Below are 19,846 nucleotides of genomic sequence, written 5' to 3'. Positions count from 1 at the left end.
AATTAGTTTGCCATGTCTAAAAAAAGTTTCAAAATAGCCTCCTGTCTAGTGAGATGTGAAAATAAATTTTTAGTTATTTGTGAAATGCTCCAATAAGTGCAACTGAAAAATCCTTGAAGAAATAGTAAGTCTGTCCAAAACCAAGTTTGGATTAGCATGCAGCAATTAAATTACAGACACTCACACTGAATAGTGAAACTTAAACAAAATTGAATTGCTGTTCATCAACTTTGCATTCTGAATTCTAGGCCCTCAAAAAAACAGGCAAGTATGTTGTGGGGAAAAAACGATGTAATAATTTAATTCTAATGCATATGCATAAGAAGAATTAATTCAGATTACACAGACAGCTTAGTTCTGGCACTTCCTAACTGTAGAATGCTGATTGCATAATATTCATGAGATTACTTATTTATTTAAATAAAACAGAAATATCAAACAGTTGAGCACATGAAGTAATTCTGCCAAACACAACCTTTAGGCTGTTCAGCATAAATGTTCAGATTCTCAACACAAGCTTGTACCACTACAGTTGATGCAGTAAGGATAAGCACTTGTAAACTGTCACTCTGCAAGTACTACAGAAAACCTAGCCATTGCTGGAGTTAATTTACCTCGTGAGACCCCACCTGGAATAATGCGTTCAGCTCCGGAGTCCCCAACACAAGAAGGACATGGAGCTGCTGGAGCAAGTCCAGAGGAGGGTCACGAAGATGATCCGAGGGCTGGAACACCTCTGCTATGAAGACAGGCTGAGAGAGTTGGGGCTGTTCAGCCTGGAGAAGAGAAGGCTCTGGGGTGATCTTATTGCAGCCTTCCAGTACTTAAAGGGGGGCTACAGGAAAGCTGGAGAGGGACTTTTTACAAGGACGTGTAGTGATAGGACAAGGGGAAATAGCTTTAAACTGAAAGAGGGTAGATTTAGATTAGATAGAAGGAAGAAATTTTTCACTCTGAGGGTGGTGAGGCACTGAAACAGGTTGCCCAGAGAAGTTGTGGATGCCCCATCCCTGTAAGTGTCCAAGGCCTGGTTGGATGAGGCTTTGGGCAACCTGGTGTAGTGGAGGGTTTCCCTGCCCATGGCAGGGGCGTTGTAACTAGATGATCTTTGAGGTCCCTTCCAACCCTAACCATTCTGTGATTCTATGATTCATTCTAATTTAATTAGGCAACTCTTAGTTATTCATGAGTATAAGTTTTGTGACCGTGGCTACAATGCCTTTAAGAACAGCTCCAGAAGAACCTTTCACTGCAGCCAAAAGCACAGGGGAACACAGCAGAGAGACCACTGCATGACTGTGAGTGGCAACAGACCAAATACAATGAAGTTTTTTAGCCTCAGCTGAAGACTGCTGAGCTGATGGCAGGGGAACGCTGGGGGCAAGACCGCCCTGCGATATGGAGTTGCACCTACAGGTACAGCACCACACATAGGCTGACTGGTCCCTGCGCCCCACAGAGCTTTGCAGCACTGACTCTGCAGAATCAGTTGATTTTGGTGCTCCCAGCTGGGCCTACATTATCAAAGATTTTAAATTTTGCAGGATGCCAAAATCCCTCATTATCTCAGAAAATGAGGAGCTGACTGTATTAATATAGCACTGGAGTCCTGCTACACAAGAATGAAACACATGCTATGCAGGGATAGGATATTACAAGTAGCTGAAAAGAGTGGACCCGTTTAGGAATCTCAGTCTTCACATGAAGATTTAGAGAAAATTCCTTAAAGAAAACAAACTGCCCTTCTCTTTCCAATCCTTGTCAGATTATCTCCCCCATTGTCCCTGTCCTACTTCTGTGTCTTACTTATGAGTCCTTGCTTCTCACTGATTTTTGACTCGTTCCATTTCTTTTTCCTATGAAATCTGAGTCCCTGGGCACCACGGTCCCTTTTCTAGCGTCTTAGTCCCAAGTTTAGTCATTTTTCTACCCTGTTTCTACAGGAAAACTCCTGTTTGGCCTCTGGCTGTGGAATACTACTGTAGCTAGAATGCAGGAATCTTAGTGTAAGATTCAGTGAGTCTCTATTAGAGTGTTCATGAGCTATAATATTTATAAGGGCTTGTGAAAAGACCTCAAGGATAGATTTTGTGAAGAATGGTAGAAAGGCGTATCTTTGGGAGAAAGGTCACTTCTACTAAATCTTAAATTCATTTTCAGAAAATGAGGAGATTAGAGCTTTTCAAAAGGAAGACTTCAGCCCAAGAACCTTAACACAACAAACCAACATACCTTCCAATACTATCATTCTTTGAGTTGGTTATACTGCTTCGACTTAAACTTTCCTGAATAAAATTCTAGCCTACTCTTGTTAACATTTTCAAAGTTATAAGTAGCTGAAAATGGGAAGCATTGAGCAACCTTAATAATAAACAGTGCTACAAGCTCTGCTAACTATGCTTATTAACTTCTTCACACATTAAAATGCCTAGCAAGCTGTTAATTTTAGATAATAAAAATCCTCTAAACTAACATTACTAAGTCGTCTGTCATAATGTCCCTGCTAGTTGTCTACAAGATAAGGATTTGCTAATGCACACAAAAAATTACAACACTGGTAGAAACACTGCAGTGACCCAGAAGCATAGAACAGAGAGTCAAAAGTCCCTGAAAAGCAGACAAAGCAATCCAATGACAGCAACATACTTGCGACCTGTGTCTAAACATTTAGAGATTAATCAAATTCCTGAAATAAGTTGTTTAAAGAAACTTAAACATAGAACACTGGTCTTCAGGTTTTCCTATATGGAACTTTAATTCTGCTCCCACTGACACCAATGAAGAAAAACAGGCTCCAAAGTCTGGCAGCAAAGTAATAAACAGTCTTTTTGTCGAACAGGGACTAAGTAAACCACTTTTGTAACTATAAGTTTTGCAAATGTTACTAAAAGATAACATTTTTTTTTTAAATCCCAGCAGCAAAGGTGAATACCTTTCACAATAATTCATTGCAAAATTACCAAACCTTTTTATTTTGGGGCCTCAGAAAGCACGTTTGTGATACTGCCTTATCTTATGATCTTAGGGTTTGTTTGATTTGGATTGAAAGAAAACTGGAAAAAGCTGAGCTGGATTTTGAACAGCAAATTAGGCAATTGGAAAAACAATGTAAACAGAATGTGTTCAATAACATGGGTCTGAAATTGTATTCAGTTCATTCTATCCATCTTGAATCAATGGTCAAACTAAGATAATTAAAGAGAAGTCAGTAAGAGTTTTAGCACTGATTTCAGTGCGGTCAGAGTACATAAGATGTAAATGACATTCAAAAAAAATATCATAATGGGTAGGAGAATGACACCAGTAAAACAATAATTCCTGTTGTCACACTACTCTCTCCATTTGCCTTCCTCCAACACCCAGCAACACAATTTCTCAGGTCAACCTTCACGGTCAGAACCATTCCTGTGTTCGTATCCCTGGAGCAGTCAGTCACCCAGTATGCCGGCAATGCCTTCTGCTTAGCACGCCTTCAACTCTTCACCCAAAAGTTGATACTTCATATTAAAAGTTCTTCCTATACCACTCATTCTTGCCCAACTTCAGTGACAGCAGCTTCTTCATATGCCAAACAACAATGTAATTTAAAGTAATACATAAAATGAACTGGAAAGTGTATTGTAAAACTCAGCACTTTTATGACTTTAACTTGCTGCACAGACAGTACCAAGTACTACCCATTTCTTGCGGCTTCATAGAGTGTCACAGGTATTGGCCTCCAAAATAAAAGGAGGAAACAAATTTAAAAAATAGTGAGAGTTAGGAAGAAGTAAAAGAGAAGGATGAGCTTCTATTATGTAGGTAGTGGCAATTAAGACTATTTCTGATTACATTTTACATAAAATACGTGCAAAACAACCCTCAAGCCCCCTTTGTATGTCCAAAGAAGGGCAACAAAGACGGTCAAGGGTCTAGAGCACAGACCGTATGAGAAGTGGCTGAGGGAACTGGGGTTGTTTAGCCTGGAGAAAAGGAGGCTGAAGAAAGACCTTACCATTCTCTACAACCACCTGAAAGAAGGTTGTAGCGGGGTGGGTGTTGATCTCTTCTCCCAAGTAAAAAGTGATAGGACAAGAAGAAACGTCCTCAAGTTGCATCAGGGGAGGTTTAGATTAGATATTAGGAAAAATTTCTTCACTGAATTGGAACAGGCTGCTCAGGGAAGCGGTTGAGTCACCACCCCTGAAGATGTTAAAAGACATGTGGACATGGTGCTTAGGGACATGGTTTAGTGATGGACTTCGCAGTACTAGGTTAATGGTTGGATTTGATGATCTTAAAGGTCTTTTCCAACCTAAACAATTCTATGATTCTAAGAGTGTGCTAAGCTTGAGCTGACTGCCATTTTAACCACATGACAGACAAAGTTGTCACAAAGAATTTACTCACCCGAAACCAATAGCTACCCAGTAATTTCTGACACCCTGATGTGGTCCGACCATAGGAAGAATGTCTGGAGAATAGGTGATAGGACCCGCAACTGTGTTTACGATATCTGCTTTTTTCAGAACAGGGACCATTTCCATAGCAGCCTCAATATGTTCCATTATTCTGTCTAAATCAGACTCAAAAAGTTCTTTTCCAAAACCTGCACAAATATTTGGCTCTTATTATATACTTAATTACACTGAAAAGACATTTTAAAATCAGTTATGCAATCCACATACATAAAAGTTATATGGAATTAATCAGTGAGTATTTCAAGTATTTTGCCATCCTACACGAGAAAAATGGCATGCATAAATCCCTAGTTAACTGCAGGATCAAGTTTATTGTCACTGCAGTTATACTGTCCTTCATACGTATTTGTTTAACCCTAAGGTCATGCAAATTCAACAATGCAGGAGAAAGGAAGTGGAGAATCACAGAAGCTTCTTTCTATGTTAATAAGACACACTTATTTTTCTCAATATGCCAACAATTTGGGAGGGGAAGAAAGATATTGTCTGTGTCAGCTTATGATTTCCCTGGTGTTTAGGGAAACCCCAAATTCCAACAATGCTGATTGCTCTTCCTTAGGAAACACAGTGTGTTTTTTTAAAACAGCAATACTATTGACTTAATAGAACTTTCTGTCTAGAAGTGAACGGAAGGCTGGAGCCTAGATATAACATACAAATTATTTTTTTTTTTAAATAAGCAGTAGTATGACATAGTTAGGATTTTTTTGTACAAAAATTATATACAGATCTACAGCTCTCTTACACTTATATCCAAGCATGGCATTTTGCTAAGACATTCCTGTGCTATACATCTGTTCCTGTTTGACAACCACATTATCTCTGGAGAATAGCAAAAATCTAGAGCCCTTGTCAGTATGCTAGAGAGAACTGTAGCTTAGAAAATTCCCTATTCAGTTGCAAAAGGCCACAAAATACAGATTTGGTGAGGGCATCTAATCACAACACACAGGCACCTGTTCAGAGAGTAGGGTGAGACTATGTTCTCGATGTGTATTTTGTGCCTATTTCAAATCAGATTTTTTTATGTTACATTTTTATTTCTATTCACTCTTATCATTGGAGTTACAACTATTATTCGGAAAAAAGTTTCTGCATTACAATCATGCATTGCAAATATTTTCTATTTTCCATTACTTAAGGCAGCATGACAGGCTGGGATTTATACACATTAAAATGTGTGCTAGGGCTTAGCAAGTTTAAAGATTTAATCTTCTTTATTACCTGGTGGGACTCCACTCGTTACCCATGAGTCCTGCAGCTTCATCTTCTCCTTGCTTTCATATGGACCAAATAAAAGACCATCCCTTTCTTGCCTTAGATAATATGATCCTTCTAAGTCACGAATCACAGGCAATTCTGTCTTTAGGGCTTTCACTTCAGGGATAGTTGATGTCACAACATACTGATGATGAACAGGTATGAGAGGGTGCTGCAGGCCAATCATCTGGCCAATGTCACGGGCCCAGAAGCCTAGAGAAGATAAAAAAAAAGGAAACATGTAAACACTATTTTCAGTGAATGGAAATTAACAGTAAAACATTTGTAGGAAGCACTGCATTTTATGGAACGTGACAAAGAATTTTTTTTCCATACTTTCAATTTTCAAATTATTTTTCATATTATCCAGCATAATTTTCCCTCCATAACTCCATGTCCTTTTTCCTAATTATACTACCATATATTATTCTAGTATGCAGGTATTAAAAAAATACAATTGGTAAAAAAATGTAATTGGTAAAATATAAATTAGGCTTCTAAAATTTCAGAAGATAATTTAATTAACAGTCTCACAAACCCCATGGTTTATTTCAGTAAAGTAGGTTCACAATGCAGTTCTAGCAAAGTCAGGGATACTTAAAAATCAGAATAAGTTAGTTCACAACATAAGTGTTAATCTAGACTCTTACTATCAACCAGATGAGCTAGTATGCTTTCCCAAGACAGCAGTCAAGCCCTAACACCCCAACACAGCAAGGCAGTACTTTCAGCCAGCTAACCTCAAGAATTTTAGTTTCTCTCTTCTTTCACATGCATCACGTACTCATATTAATTATGTCTCTCACATAGCCATCAGTTAGTTACGACGTTCATATTGGTGAGTAGCCCGCGTGCTCTCCCATAGCTGTCCAATCAAAACTTCTGATGCAGACTGTGACCAGAAAATGCAAGCAACAATTTCCCTGCCCCTGAAGCCTGCTCAAGGTCCTTCACATACAGTACCAGGCATTAGGTGGAGGAAGACCTACTTCTCCTTTAAGGTTAAGGTTAAGCTGGTAAGACATTCACTTCGTGAGGTACTGGTGTCAAAGTCAAGGAGTCAAAGCCACTTAACTGCCAAATTTAATAGTTTGGGCTCTGCATCATGGCCCACATCTGCTGTGAAGTCAGAACATACAGACCTGGGAGTCGGACAGATACAATTGACTAGGATGGCAGCTGCTCTAAGAAGCTTGGAATATCTCCAGCCTCACTCTCCTGACTCTTTGGGTGAAGGAGCGGAGGTCTCAGAATTGGGAATGAAGGGGGAAAATCCAATAAAGCAGGAGTTTCAGGGGAAGCTGAGGGAAGTTGAGGGAGTTGGAGGAAGGCAAAACGGAAGAGGAGGAAGAGGTAGCAGGGCCTTCCAAATAAAAGGCTATGTGCTGTATGGCACGCAGGAAAAGCAGGTAGGTCAGCCTGGTTCCTGTGTAGCCAGCTGACTTCAAACTGTTACTGAAAAAATATCTCCAGCAAGATTTGCTGCCTCACATGGCTGCCCCTTCTCCTGGGACTTACGCTTATGTCACCCAGCTTAACATACAACTTTCTTTCCTTTTTGCTGCTTACTTGTCTTACGCAAACGCTCCTACCTCTCTTCAATTCCATACTGTCCAAGCTCGGGTCAAAATTTAGCTCTCTGGGCCCTGAGGCACTTCCAGGCATTAATGATCCCGCACAGCTTCACTCGGGACTCCCACTCACACCTCTGCCCACAGGCGCGGGAGCCGCGTTTCAGGTCAGCTGACGGCCTTCGGAACCTGTCCGAGCCGGAATGGCGGCAGGTGTGCCTGTTTACAGCTGTCACAGCCGTCCTGCGCCTGGCCATGGACCTCATTCATCCAGGCTCTGATCCAGGACTGCTTCCCAGCTTGACCTTGGCTCAGTCCCATCTCCACGGTCCTGCCTGTTGATCCCTGGGCAGCATCTGACCCTGGTAACTGCCACCAGACCTGCTCCTGACATGCGAATCAGCTCCCTGGCACAGCCTCTGCCTGGCTTCATCACTACGGATCTGTCTGTGTCTCATCCCCACAGGGCTGGAGATCTGCAGACAGGGACTGTGGGCTGACCCTGGCCGTCAGTCTCGGTGCCCTGCTCCCCCCCTTAGCCTTGCAGGATGGAACCCTTGCCGTCTCAGCCTGCCCTGCCAGCCTTGTCACCACACTTGGATCCCTGTCCTGCCGGGAGCTGCCGGCCCGCGCCGCTCGCTGACATTGACTTGGGAACCCATCCTCTCACCTCTGGCATGGCCTAGAGCCACGGTAATTAGGAAAGCTGAGTTGGCCCTGTGCCATTCCCCACTCCAGGAAGGCTGTCAGTCTCTTATTTAACATTACAAACCAGTCTCGGGGTCTAACATCCATGATTTTAAAAATGCGAACTTCCGGAGGAAAACATTTTCTGTGGTGACTCACTTGGCAAACACGGACTGCCAGCTAAAGCAAGGGAGCAGGAAATCCAGGATCACGATACAGAGATCAGCTCCATTAAACCCCTCCACCCAGTAAATACTAAAACCCAGTATCTCTTGTTCTGCATTTATCATACAAAAGGCTTTTGCTTCTTCATGGCATCCTCACCACTTGGAGGAGACTCAACTGACAGAACACTTGTTAAATTAGTTAAACTGCCTCAGGAAAGAACATGCCATAGTCATACAGAGAGCGATCCAAAACAGCCTTTAAGGCTACTGAAATCTGATTTATGCTCCCTTACACAAAAAACCCCAAACCAAACCAAACCAAACCAAAAAACAACAACAACAAAAACACAAACAAACAAGAAAATTCTAATAATGTTGAAATTCTAGCACATCTGCAGGAGTTTCTTCCATTACCCATGACAAATACAAATGTGGATTTAAGTGAAGACTAACAATCTTTAGGGAACTTCTTTTGATTCAGGCATTTCCATGCCACCTACAAAGAAAATTATTTTAAAGTAAGGTCTGCTAATGATCTACAGAGGAGAAGGAAAGGTGAAGTCACACAAAATTTCACCTATAGTATTATGTACTGTTTTCCTGCTGAAATTGCTTGGACTTAAAGAGATATTTGGAAAAGAAATAATGCTCTGGGATTGTGCTTGCAATAAATTCACTATTTTGCTAACTCAATAAAACAGAATCATTGGGAAAATATAGACAGCAAGCATATTCAAGCTCCTCAAAGAAAATAAAAATTATAGACTTAATTTTAGGTCTTTGAAATTTAGCTTTGTTTCTTTCAAAATAATATTACATTTCTTAGGCATTAAGTTTGCAGAAGTACATTACGAACAGCTGACTTTAAATCGTTTTTGAATTAAAGGCAAATAGTTTAGTTTGCTCAAAACTGAATCTTAAATATTGTACTTCTAAAAAAAAAAATCACACTTATAGGTGCTTATTTAATTGCTTAGAATGACAACAGCTGACATTTACTAAATGAAAAATATTACAGTTTCTTTGTTTAAAGTTTTTGAACCATGTGCAATAGCTATTACAAACACAAAAGCGGCAAAAGGAAGAAGATATTCTCTGAAATGAAATTCTAATTGGAAGCAGATGTTAAGTTCTATCACACATAGTAGAGATAAACGAAGGCGTATATTACAGCTCTAGGACATTTGTGAAGATTGAATTGTAGAGATTGTAAGCATCCAATGCTGAAATATTTAGTGTGGTATTACTTAGCATATCTGTTAACTATGTAATCTATCTGTTGTTTCTAAAAAAGAAAATCTTACTATATATATAAATGGTTGTATATACAGTGTGTACATGTCTGCAAATGTGTGCTTATATACACATACACATACTGTATATATAAACTAAATTCACTATTTTTGTAGACTTTAGTCAAACATTCCATTATAAATAGGCTGCAAATCACTTCAGCAGGCTCAGTATCAGTTAGTTCACGTCAGGCATCTGCTTTCTTCCAAAATGGAAATCTCACATAAGGAACAGCTAAAGATTGGTCGAAACTAGTTTGTTCCAGTTCCACAGCAGATGTCAGTTGGGGGATGAGAGGGGGGAGAGAATGCAGAGAGCCTTTTGATACATTTTTCTGTGCTCATATTGCAACATGAGCCTAAAGTATGAGCTCTGAATTATACCAGTCCTGATCAGTAGTGGAATGAGGCAAGGCTGAGAAGAAGAATGAATGTTAGCTGAGGGAACATTTATAACAGATACGTGTTATACAGTATTGATTTCACATACTTAGCCAGAATGTTAAGCAATGTGTGCTTCAGATGTTCATTTTGGCTGAACAGTTAACTACACAAGAAAATTAACTAAATATATTGTTTGTTTAATAACGTATTAAGTATATAAAAAAAGACACGAAAATTTCACAAGGGTGCATTCTAATTTTAGCAAATAAACTTTGAAAAGCTTTTACTAGGAAACTCTGCCTAATGTCAACTTGATATGTAAGTCAAAAAAAGATAACTGCACTTCAAAAATATAAAGAAATGACTACAACTGTGATACTTCATCAACATGATGCAGAATCAATAGTTAGGAATAATGAGTGGCTAGAAGTTTATTGCCTAAATAGGAAGCCTGATTGCCAAAAGAGCTGCCTTTCCATTCCATAATCTTGGATCGCTCCCAGACCATCATATCCATACTGAGTAACAGATGACATAAGGTTCCTATTAGTAAGAGAACTGGTGATTTTGTAACTGAATGAGGTCCCATAATTCATGCCTGAAAGCCATGAACTGACAGTCCAAAGGCAATCAAATATTGATGCCTCTCATTTTCTATGTGCTTGACTTTGCGGTCAAAGTAAAATTCTTTTAATTAGGCGTCCCCGTTTGTGTGGTTGTTTGCTTTCTAAAAAGCATACTGAGCTCATACAGTCCTCTTTCTCTCCAAAATGTCATTACATGGCACTCATGAGTAGAACTTGGAAACTCAAGGTGAACTTTCTCAGATCCCTGCTATTATAGCTAGGCTTGTAGCAATAGCCGGTAATCACCTATGTATGGGAAGCATATCATGAGAAGGCACACTTTTCAATAGGTTTCCAGTTAGTCTTTAATGAAAGAAAATGAAATGAAATGGAAGCTGGCTGCCTATGGCTTGGACGGGTGTACGCTTCGCTGGATCAAAAATTGGCTGGACAGCCGGGCCCAAAGAGTGGTGGTGAATGGAGTTAAATCTCGCTGGCAGCCAGTCACCAGTGGTGTTCCACAGGGCTCAGTGTTGGGGCCTGTTCTCTTTAACATCTTTATCAGCGATCTGGATGAAGGGATCGAGTGCACCCTCAGCAAGTTTGCAGATGACACTAAATTGGGGGGTAGTGTTGATCTGCCTGAGGGTCGGGAGGCTCTACAGAGGGACCTGGACAGACTGGATCAATGGGCTGAGGCCAAGTGTATGAAATTCAACAAGACTAAGTGCTGGGTCGTGCACTTAGGCCACAATGACCCCCTGCAGCGTTATGGCTGGGGGAAGTGTGGCTGGAAAGCTGCACAGCAGAGAAGGACCTGGCGGTGCTGGTCAACAGCCGATTGAACATGAGCCAGCAGTGTGCCCAAGCAGCCAAGAAAGCCAACAGAATCCTGGCATGTATCAGAAACAGTGTGGCCAGCAGGAGCAGGGAAGTGATTGTCCCCCTATACTCAGCACTGGTGAGGCCACACCTTGAGTACTGTGTCCAGTTTTGGGCCCTCACTTCAAGAAGGACGCTGAGGTGCTGGAGCAGGTTCAGAGAAGGGCAACAAAACTAGTGAAGGGTTTAGAGAACTTGTCCTATGAGGAGTGGCTGAGGGAGCTGGGACTGTTTAGTCTGGAGAAGAGGAGGCTCGGGGGGACCTTATCGCTCTCTACAATTACCTGAGAGGAAGTTGTAGGGAGATGCGGGTCGGTCTCTTCTCCCACGTTATGAATGACAGGACAAGAGGGAATGGCCTCAAGTTGCGCCGGGGAAAATTTAGGTTAGATATCAGGAAAAATTTCTTTACAGAGAGGGTTGTGAAGTATTGGAACAGGTTGCCCAGGGAGGTGATGGAGTCCCCATCCCTGGAGGTGTTTAAAAACCATGTAGATTTGGTGTTAAGCAATATAGTTTAGGGACCCTGACAGTGCAGGGTGAATGGTTGGACTCGATGAATTCTATGATTCTATGAAAGCCTAGAATGATCTAACACAGGGCTGTCTACATCCCAGACACTGAAAGAGAGATCACCAAGTAAAGCTCATCCTCTCAGAGTTCAGCCCTTTTATCCCATTCACTCAAAATTTGTCTCTATCCCAATCTTCTCTCTTCCCCATCCCTGCATACCCCATAACTGCTCTTCTCTTCCACTATCTCAAACTCTACTCTTCTTGCTCCAGTACTTATATACTTCTTTAGCTATTTTGTCACTCTGTGCAAGTCAGTCTCACTCATTTGTCAAACGCTGTCCCACATGCCTTCTTTTCCTTCCAATCTACTCCCGTCTACTTCTCCCTTGCTACTCCGCCAGCCTTTCATCCTGAGACTGCTCAGGCAGCCTCTGTTTTCCAGTCTCAGTTTCACACACAACAATTCTTCAAGTATGCTTCCTAATCTTTTTGTCCAAAAAGCTCCAGCTATAGTTCTCACAATGAAACATGCCAAATCCCTTTCCACTATCCCTCTCCATGATGCCATCCCCAGTGTTGCCACCCCCACAGTCCCTCCCGGTTTGAGCTTCCTTATTCAGCAAGTCGTCTAGGACATGAGTGTTTCACTTCTTGCCAGTGCTCCTAGCCACCTCCAGGAACCTTTCCCAAGTATTTCACTGTCCCAGTCTATTCCCCTTCTAGTCCATCTCACTCATAGTTACAATTATCAGCCATGATTATTCTACCCACCAACAAGAAGAGTCCCTGTCTTGTTCAACTTCTTCGTTTTATCTGCTTTGCACTACAAGTAGCTGCTTTTATCTTTTCCACTGCACAGACGTGGAAAGGAATTATAAAGACATATCCTTGCTCTCAGTTCGCTTGTCCCATCTGAGCAAGAAGAGAAAGTCCTCTTGAGCCTTCACAGCTTCCTGCTGAAGCCTGATTATTCACTGAGACGGGATGTATGAGAGACTCATGCCCTAAAAATGCATATATGATTAAGTTTGAGACAGAGTCTGAAAAAATTTCATCCAAATAGTAAATATTCAGCATGTTTTCTTACAACTGAAAACAGGAAGTCTTCTACTAGGAAGTAAAAAGCACACTTCACCTAGGAGGTGCCAACAGTTTCACCAATAATATATTTTTCTATACCTTGTATAAAGCAGCGTAAAACCAACTTAAGTTTAGATGGAATATAGGTTTTTAGACCTATCAACTCGTTTAGGAAAACAAATCCAAAGGACTCTTGTCTCAAAGCTCTCTGAAGCAGAAACATCAGTTTGGTTTCCTTAACATATGAGGAATAAAATTTGCATATGTAAATACAAGCTTCTTTAAGTTAAGAAATTTTTATTACATGAAAAAATGTATTGTTAAGTCAAGTGCGTGTTTAAAATACTACTCAAAGGGCAAAAAAAGTCTTTGTTTCAAGGATATGTGGGTAGAGTTAAATCTTAGAGAAAGATAACACTGAAATAGGGTTTTCTTACTTGCTGCAAATCCTTAGTCTCTTTGAAAAAACAGTGAAGACATTTCTACTTAATTTGTACATTCCATCTCCCTTCCTAAGTAGCTTTCATAAGATTTTAGAGGACAATATGCATAGATAGTAGTCTCTCTTCTCCACAATTTACTCTAGACCCGTAAAGGTCTCTTCTGCTACTAAAATCTTATAAGAGAGTCTGACTAGTAACTGCTGGACACAAACCAGAAAGAAATATTTTTAATGCCTAGTCAAGGACAATTAATTTGAGAGCTAAATTTTCACAATACTGTAAAGTAGTATGTGCAAAGTACATCCTACCACAAACCAAGTGAATGTTCAAAAACATAGATTACTTATTGCTGTAATCCACACAATTCAGTACTGAGATACTCCACGTCAGCTAGTTTGCAAATCTGAAGAGTATGAAAACACTTACATTAAACCTTACCTGCAGTATTTACAATTCTCTTTGCTTGAATTATTCCAAGTGGAGTTCCAACTTCCCACATCCCATCTGATCGGGAGTTCAGATTAGTCACTTGGACAGGGTAATTTAATTGGGCACCATATTTTCTGGCTCCTGCAGCCAAGGCCATAGTGAGAGAATAGGGATCAATATGACCATCTCCAGGGTTATACAGGCCAGCTAAAACCTAAGTGGAGGTAAAATCCCACAAAAAGAAAGAAATTAAAATTTATGAAAATTACCTATTTAAAAAAAAAAAAAAAGCTTTATTTCTTGAAAGCCGTAAACCTTAAGGAGTCAAATCAAAACAAATTTTCAAAGCATATAATAATAAGAAGACTACAGGTATCCAACTTAGTAATGGTCTAGGAAGTAAAATTGCCCAGTTCTCCCATGCACTCAAAGGTTGTAATGCTTTAAAATTATAATCATATATTATAATTAATAGTATGCAGTATGCACTAAAATGCATGTGAGTCTGATTTTAGTTTATAATGCTTTTTTTTTTCACTGACGTACAATAATTTCTTGTACAATTTGTATAAAGGAAACAGACCTTATGTTGACATATCTGATAGACAAATATTTAATTGCAATGGAAGTTATTTTTCATAAAATTAAGTTTTTTACCGTATCCATGTTCAATAAGGGAAATAGCTCTTGTACTTTCTCAGGCGTGATTAGGTACTGCTCTGTTGGGTGCCAACCAGCACGAGTCATTTGGTATTTGAATTCATCCACTCTAGTAGGGGTTGAAGCAATTCTGATGCTGCCAGGTTGATGAAAGCCCACAGCCTAAAACAGAGAGCAAAATTGAATTACTGAAAGAACTCTCACTTATCTCCATAAATGTAGTTCCTATGCTATTGGAAGTCTTCAGAAATTTTGTCACTCATATCACTGAAAAGAGATTCACATCAGTTAGGTGCCCTTGAAGGAACAGGACTTAGATATAAATTCCTAGAGAAAATAATTTTTTTTAAAAAGTTATCAAATTAACTTCCTAGGTTAATACATACTATCTTCAAAACAGTTGTAAAAAGTTTTTATTGAATATAATGATAATATTATTTTTATTAAAATTTGATTAACATTTGAATTTATGCATACTTTCAAAAATAGAATCAGATACATCTCAAAATTAAATATATAACAGTTTATATTGAAGTTTATCACCTGCATAATTTTCTATTGAGATGCTGCAGAATAAATTTATCTGACTAAGCATGTTTATTGACACAATGAATAACCATGTCTTTTTTTGTCTTTTTAATAAAGTAGAAATCCTTACATAGCTGCACATTGAATGCTCACTTTCTTGTATACACTATTTACTTCACCTTTTCTATGTTACCTTATAGGACATTAATATGGCTGAATAAGTCTTTTAGTAGAACTCACAATGATAATCTGCTGCAGTATCTTATTTAGCTGAGCAGTAAAAAGAAGAAAAAAGCATTTTATTACAATTACCAAGTTTGCAGACTAGTACAGTGAGGTTCATGCAATTTCTGCTGCAATCTGAAGCAAGCGTGAGTTTAGTAAATGAAATCTTAATGGCTGAGTGATGCCAGATAAAATAGACAACTCTTGTATTTCTCTGCATAACCATTCCTTAAGTTGCTAAACAAAATCACATCTCTGAAAGGGATGGGAAGAATTGCAGCAATCTTCTCGAGTACAGACGGCATCATATCATATGAATTTTTAAGTGGACATGTTTAAAGCAGGAATGTATCATAATCAATCCATTCATTCCAGATCCTTGATGCTATTTTAACTCCTATACCAAGCTAAAGTTGCAGACTCTCAGTCTGCTCAGCTTCTGAGATGTTTTATGAAAACCATTTCCTTAAAATTTAGAGGGATCTGGGAAACCACCTGAAATATTTAATGACTAAGCATCAGAATTCTATAGTATACCAGACAGATACACAAACAGGAGAATATATTTCAATTTAAAAAGGAGCCTTATGATAATCATGAATACACACATACATAACTTGTCAGCTCCAAACTTTTTTGTAAGACTATTAGTGAGGTTGGTATTGATATGAATTAATATTTAAAAGGTTAAGGAGATTACCTGTCCAGTCTCTTCTTCCAGCTTTTCATAGAGTTTGATGCTGTAAGAATGGATTTTCTTCAGGTTTATTCCAGGATGAAAATAAGTAGTTAAACCAGCCTCAAATAAGAAACAGGGAAAATAACAGAGCTATGATCAGAAATGTAGTGTTTTATTTCCTACCTTCCAACTGTCATTCAAAAAGGAACTGTCAAGATACTGTAAAGAAAAACAACATATGGATAGAGCCAACTGCTACAAAAATAAAAATAAAATCCTTTCCCTACTTATGGCATTCTTTTTCTCTGCACACATGTTCTTCCACCTGTCTTTTCTCATCAAATTTGTCAACCCGTGACACTATTGCAGTTGTTCTCTCCTATGGTTTCCTTTATTCCTTAAATTATTCAGTTGTCTGTTTCAAATCTTTTGGAAGAGACACACAACTCTGTTCCTGATCAACTAAATCAACTGATTAACTGTAAATGTCCTGTAGTATGATCTTTTCCTTCCTGCAAAATGGAGATGGGACAGAAACCAAACCTTCACAAAGACCAGATCTTAACAAGAGTTATTACTCTCCTGAGGTGTGAACAGGAGGGCGGTGGAAGTCAATATTCTTCTGTTCTCAACAGTTGTCTCATGTGGCAGTTAAAGAGCAATTACTGCAGTTCAGAAGTAGCTTAAGAAATTAATATATGTGTTTTACACATCATTTTACCAGGTCTGACTTTAGAAAGCTGTCAAGCCCATTTTGGTTCATGCGAAGGTGAAAACAAAAACTTACTACAGCCTCTTCTATATTTAAGGAAATTGTTCACCTGCCTACAATAGAGACAGCCGCATCAGTCTAATGACATTCATAACTGCAGACATTCAGCACTAAAGTAAAGCAGAATTAAAGTGTTACTGAAGTTAAGCTTATGTCTTCGTATCTCCTGAATTTGACATCTCACTAAAACCCTTCTTCCATGGGAAACAACAGAAATGCAAAATTACCTTAGGTTTTCAAGATAAGTAACTACACTGATTTAAATACTTTAAATATATATAGTGCATATTTTGCCAACTAAAATAGACCTCAGTTCATACAGCAAGATCGCTTGAATTAAGGGAGCCAGACACCAGATTCCACCTTTGAGTTAGCTGCCACTCTGAGAAAACACCAGCAGGAAATATAATGGTGAAAAGCAACACGTAGTAGAGCTTTGATAGTTTCCTTCTAAGTTACTTAGAATGCATATATATTAACTACTCTTGATTTTAACTTGTCAACTCTGCTCTATGCTACATATTTTGAGGCTTTAACTGCATCCATATGAATAACAAAAGCAAGATTCAGTGATCTTTAAAGACATATTTTAATTCAAACTAATATAATTATACTAAGAATCTATTAAACGTTACACTTCTCTATAATTACTATCAACATATACTGCATGAATTAGATCACGCATCCTCATTTTTTTAAACCATGCCTCTTCTGACCCATCTTTCTTGGCGCAGCTTCACCTTTAAGACCACACCTTTTTCTTTAGAAACCATTAGCTTCAAATGGCTCTTAGCAAATGGCTTACAGTCAGATACCATATCTGTCAAAAAGCATAAATCACACTCTGCCTGAGATGACAGGTACTCAGTATCTTCGGAGCAGGAGTATGATAACTGTCTGGCATTTCTGATTGTATGTCTTTATGCCAGCCACGGTGTTAGAAGTTTTTCTCACCTTCCTTTGTGAGGATTTTCTCTTCCTGATACATTAAAGTTTACATACGGTATCATAGAGTACCACATAACTAAAACTCCAAAATACACCAATAGAAAAAAGTGCAAAATTAATCATTTACCAGTATTAGATTTTTCAGTTGCACCTGTATTTTATTCATAAATTTGGCTCTAGTTTCCTAAGTATGTTTGGTGTAAACTCAACAACCTGAGTTTAAAAAGAGATGACACAAATCTGTAGGAGGAAGATAAATTGATTAAGGGCCACATTAAGAACAAAGCAGGCACGCTGGATTCAGAAAGTCTCTGGGCTAAATTTTAATTACCTCAGACTAAAGCCCAGAGCTGTTTCACTGCAGAATTTGTAATTAAGAAACAAACAAACTTGTTTCTTCAAAAATAAGCCCTAAGGGCCTTTTTGCTGTATATAGAGAAAAAGAAATAAATTAGGCCTTGAAATATTTACATTTCTTTAGCCATGTAAAATAACCTATGAGTAATGAATTGTACCTGTGGATTTTGTCATATTATTTTTACTGTCTTCTTTTATTTATGTAAACATTTTCTAGTCTTTTGTTATTTTTCCAAATATAGTAATATATTTTCCAGATGTAGGGAAATTCCATTTTAGTGGTCACTGTTAGAAAGGTCATTTTGAACCAAATGAACCACAAATCACTTGCAAGTTAGCTATAAAACCATATATATTTGAGAGCATTTAATTGCAGGAATTAAATCAAAATTTCTCTCTCTGACATTTTTAGGAGAAGAATTTTAAACACATTTGATGCCTTTTGGTTTCAGATAACGAATGTTTCTACTTCAGGAGTGCTGTTGGGAGGCAACTAAAACCTGACTGTACGACATAAAAATTAAGATCATAGAATCATAAAATAATAGTAACAAAACCAACAGATTGAATGTGACCTCAGGAGGTCTCTATTCAACCTCATACACAAAGCAGGGTCAGCTACAAGATCAGACCAGGTTGCTGAAGATTTTCTCCAGACTAGTCTTGAAAATCTCCAAGGACAGAGACCGCACTACTTTCCTGGCCAAATATGGAACTTTGCATTTGTCCTCGTTCATCATAAAGTTCACATCCTTCCATCCTTCCTGCCTGCCTAGGTACCTCAGCATGGCAGCCCCGCCCTCCAGTGCATTGACCGGTCCTCCCAGTTTGGTGTCAACTGCAAACTTGATGAGCAGGTACTTCCTCACCTACTCCAGACCGTTGATAAAGATATTAAACAGGATGGGTCCCAGGACAGCCCCCTGTGACACTCCATTTATTTCAAGACTTGGTTAGAGTATGACCCATTAACCACTACCCTCAGAGCACAACCATCTAAACAGTCTTTTAACTATCTAGTTGTCCAGCCATACAGAGCATAACATCTTCAGTTGAATACAGGAATATTATGGGAGACAGTGTCTAAAGTCTTGCTAAAATCTAGGTAACTGACATCAACTGCTCTCCTCTTGTCTACGAATTCAGTTATTTTATCATAGAAGGCAATTAGGTTTGGTCAGACATGATTTACACTTGGAAAATCTATGCTGACTGTTCCCAAACACATTTTTTCTCCTTTATGGGCCCAGATCTGAGATTCACTCCATGATTTTCTCAAGAATGAAAGTATGGCTAGCTGGCTTTTAGCTTCTCTGCTTGTCCCTTTGGCTTTTTTGAAAGATGGATATCTATGCCTTTCTCCAGATGCTGGGCACCTCCACTGATCTCGACAGTCTTTCAAAGATGATACATCTGTGGCCTTGCAATGCCATCAGTAGCATTCCTGGATGCAGTCCATCTGGTCCAGTCTATGTGCCTGAGCCAGGTTCTCTCAGTAATCTCTGGCTTGACCCTCTTCCACTGATCAGAGTTCCTCTTCTCCTTGAACCCTGCTCAGAGCACAGAGGCTTGAGAAACCTTGTCAGTGAAAACTCAGCCAAAGAAGGCATTGAGTACCTCAGCGTTATCAGTGTACACTGTGACTAAATTACCCACCTCATTCAGCAACAGTCCCAGGTTTTCCCAGTTCCTGTGTTTTGCAGCAGGAGAAGCTCTTCTTGTTGCCTTTAATGTTCCTCACAAGCCTTAACTCTAGTTGAGCTTTGGCTTTCCTAACATCCTCTTCATATAGAATCATAGAATCATAGAATGGTTAGGGTTAGAAGGGACCTCAAAGATCATCTAGTTCCAACCCACCTACCATGAGCAGGGAAACCCTCCACTACACCAGGTTGCCCAAAGCCTCGCCCAACCTGGCCTTGAATACTGCCAGGGATGGGG

At 39.2% G+C, this 19,846-nt stretch overlaps 1 protein-coding gene across 1 annotated transcript in view; it reads right to left on the bottom strand.

Annotated features, from left to right (window-relative positions):
• DMGDH (dimethylglycine dehydrogenase) overlaps positions 1-19,846 on the bottom strand; it is a 48,293-nt gene that overhangs the window by 22,742 nt on the left and 5,705 nt on the right. Inside the window, exons 3-7 of the mRNA XM_086629437.1 lie at positions 15,850-15,948; positions 14,394-14,558; positions 13,746-13,950; positions 5,685-5,933; positions 4,390-4,588 (exon numbers count right to left, since the gene is read on the bottom strand). Coding sequence (XP_086485563.1) covers positions 4,390-4,588; positions 5,685-5,933; positions 13,746-13,950; positions 14,394-14,558; positions 15,850-15,948 — 917 coding nt within the window. The remainder of the gene's footprint in view (positions 1-4,389; positions 4,589-5,684; positions 5,934-13,745; positions 13,951-14,393; positions 14,559-15,849; positions 15,949-19,846) is intronic.

Source organism: Tauraco erythrolophus, chromosome Z, assembly GCF_009769465.1.
Source record: "Tauraco erythrolophus isolate bTauEry1 chromosome Z, bTauEry1.pri, whole genome shotgun sequence".
In the NCBI taxonomy this organism is placed as follows: domain Eukaryota; kingdom Metazoa; phylum Chordata; class Aves; order Musophagiformes; family Musophagidae; genus Tauraco; species Tauraco erythrolophus.
This window is presented reverse-complemented; position numbering and strand designations above follow the sequence as displayed.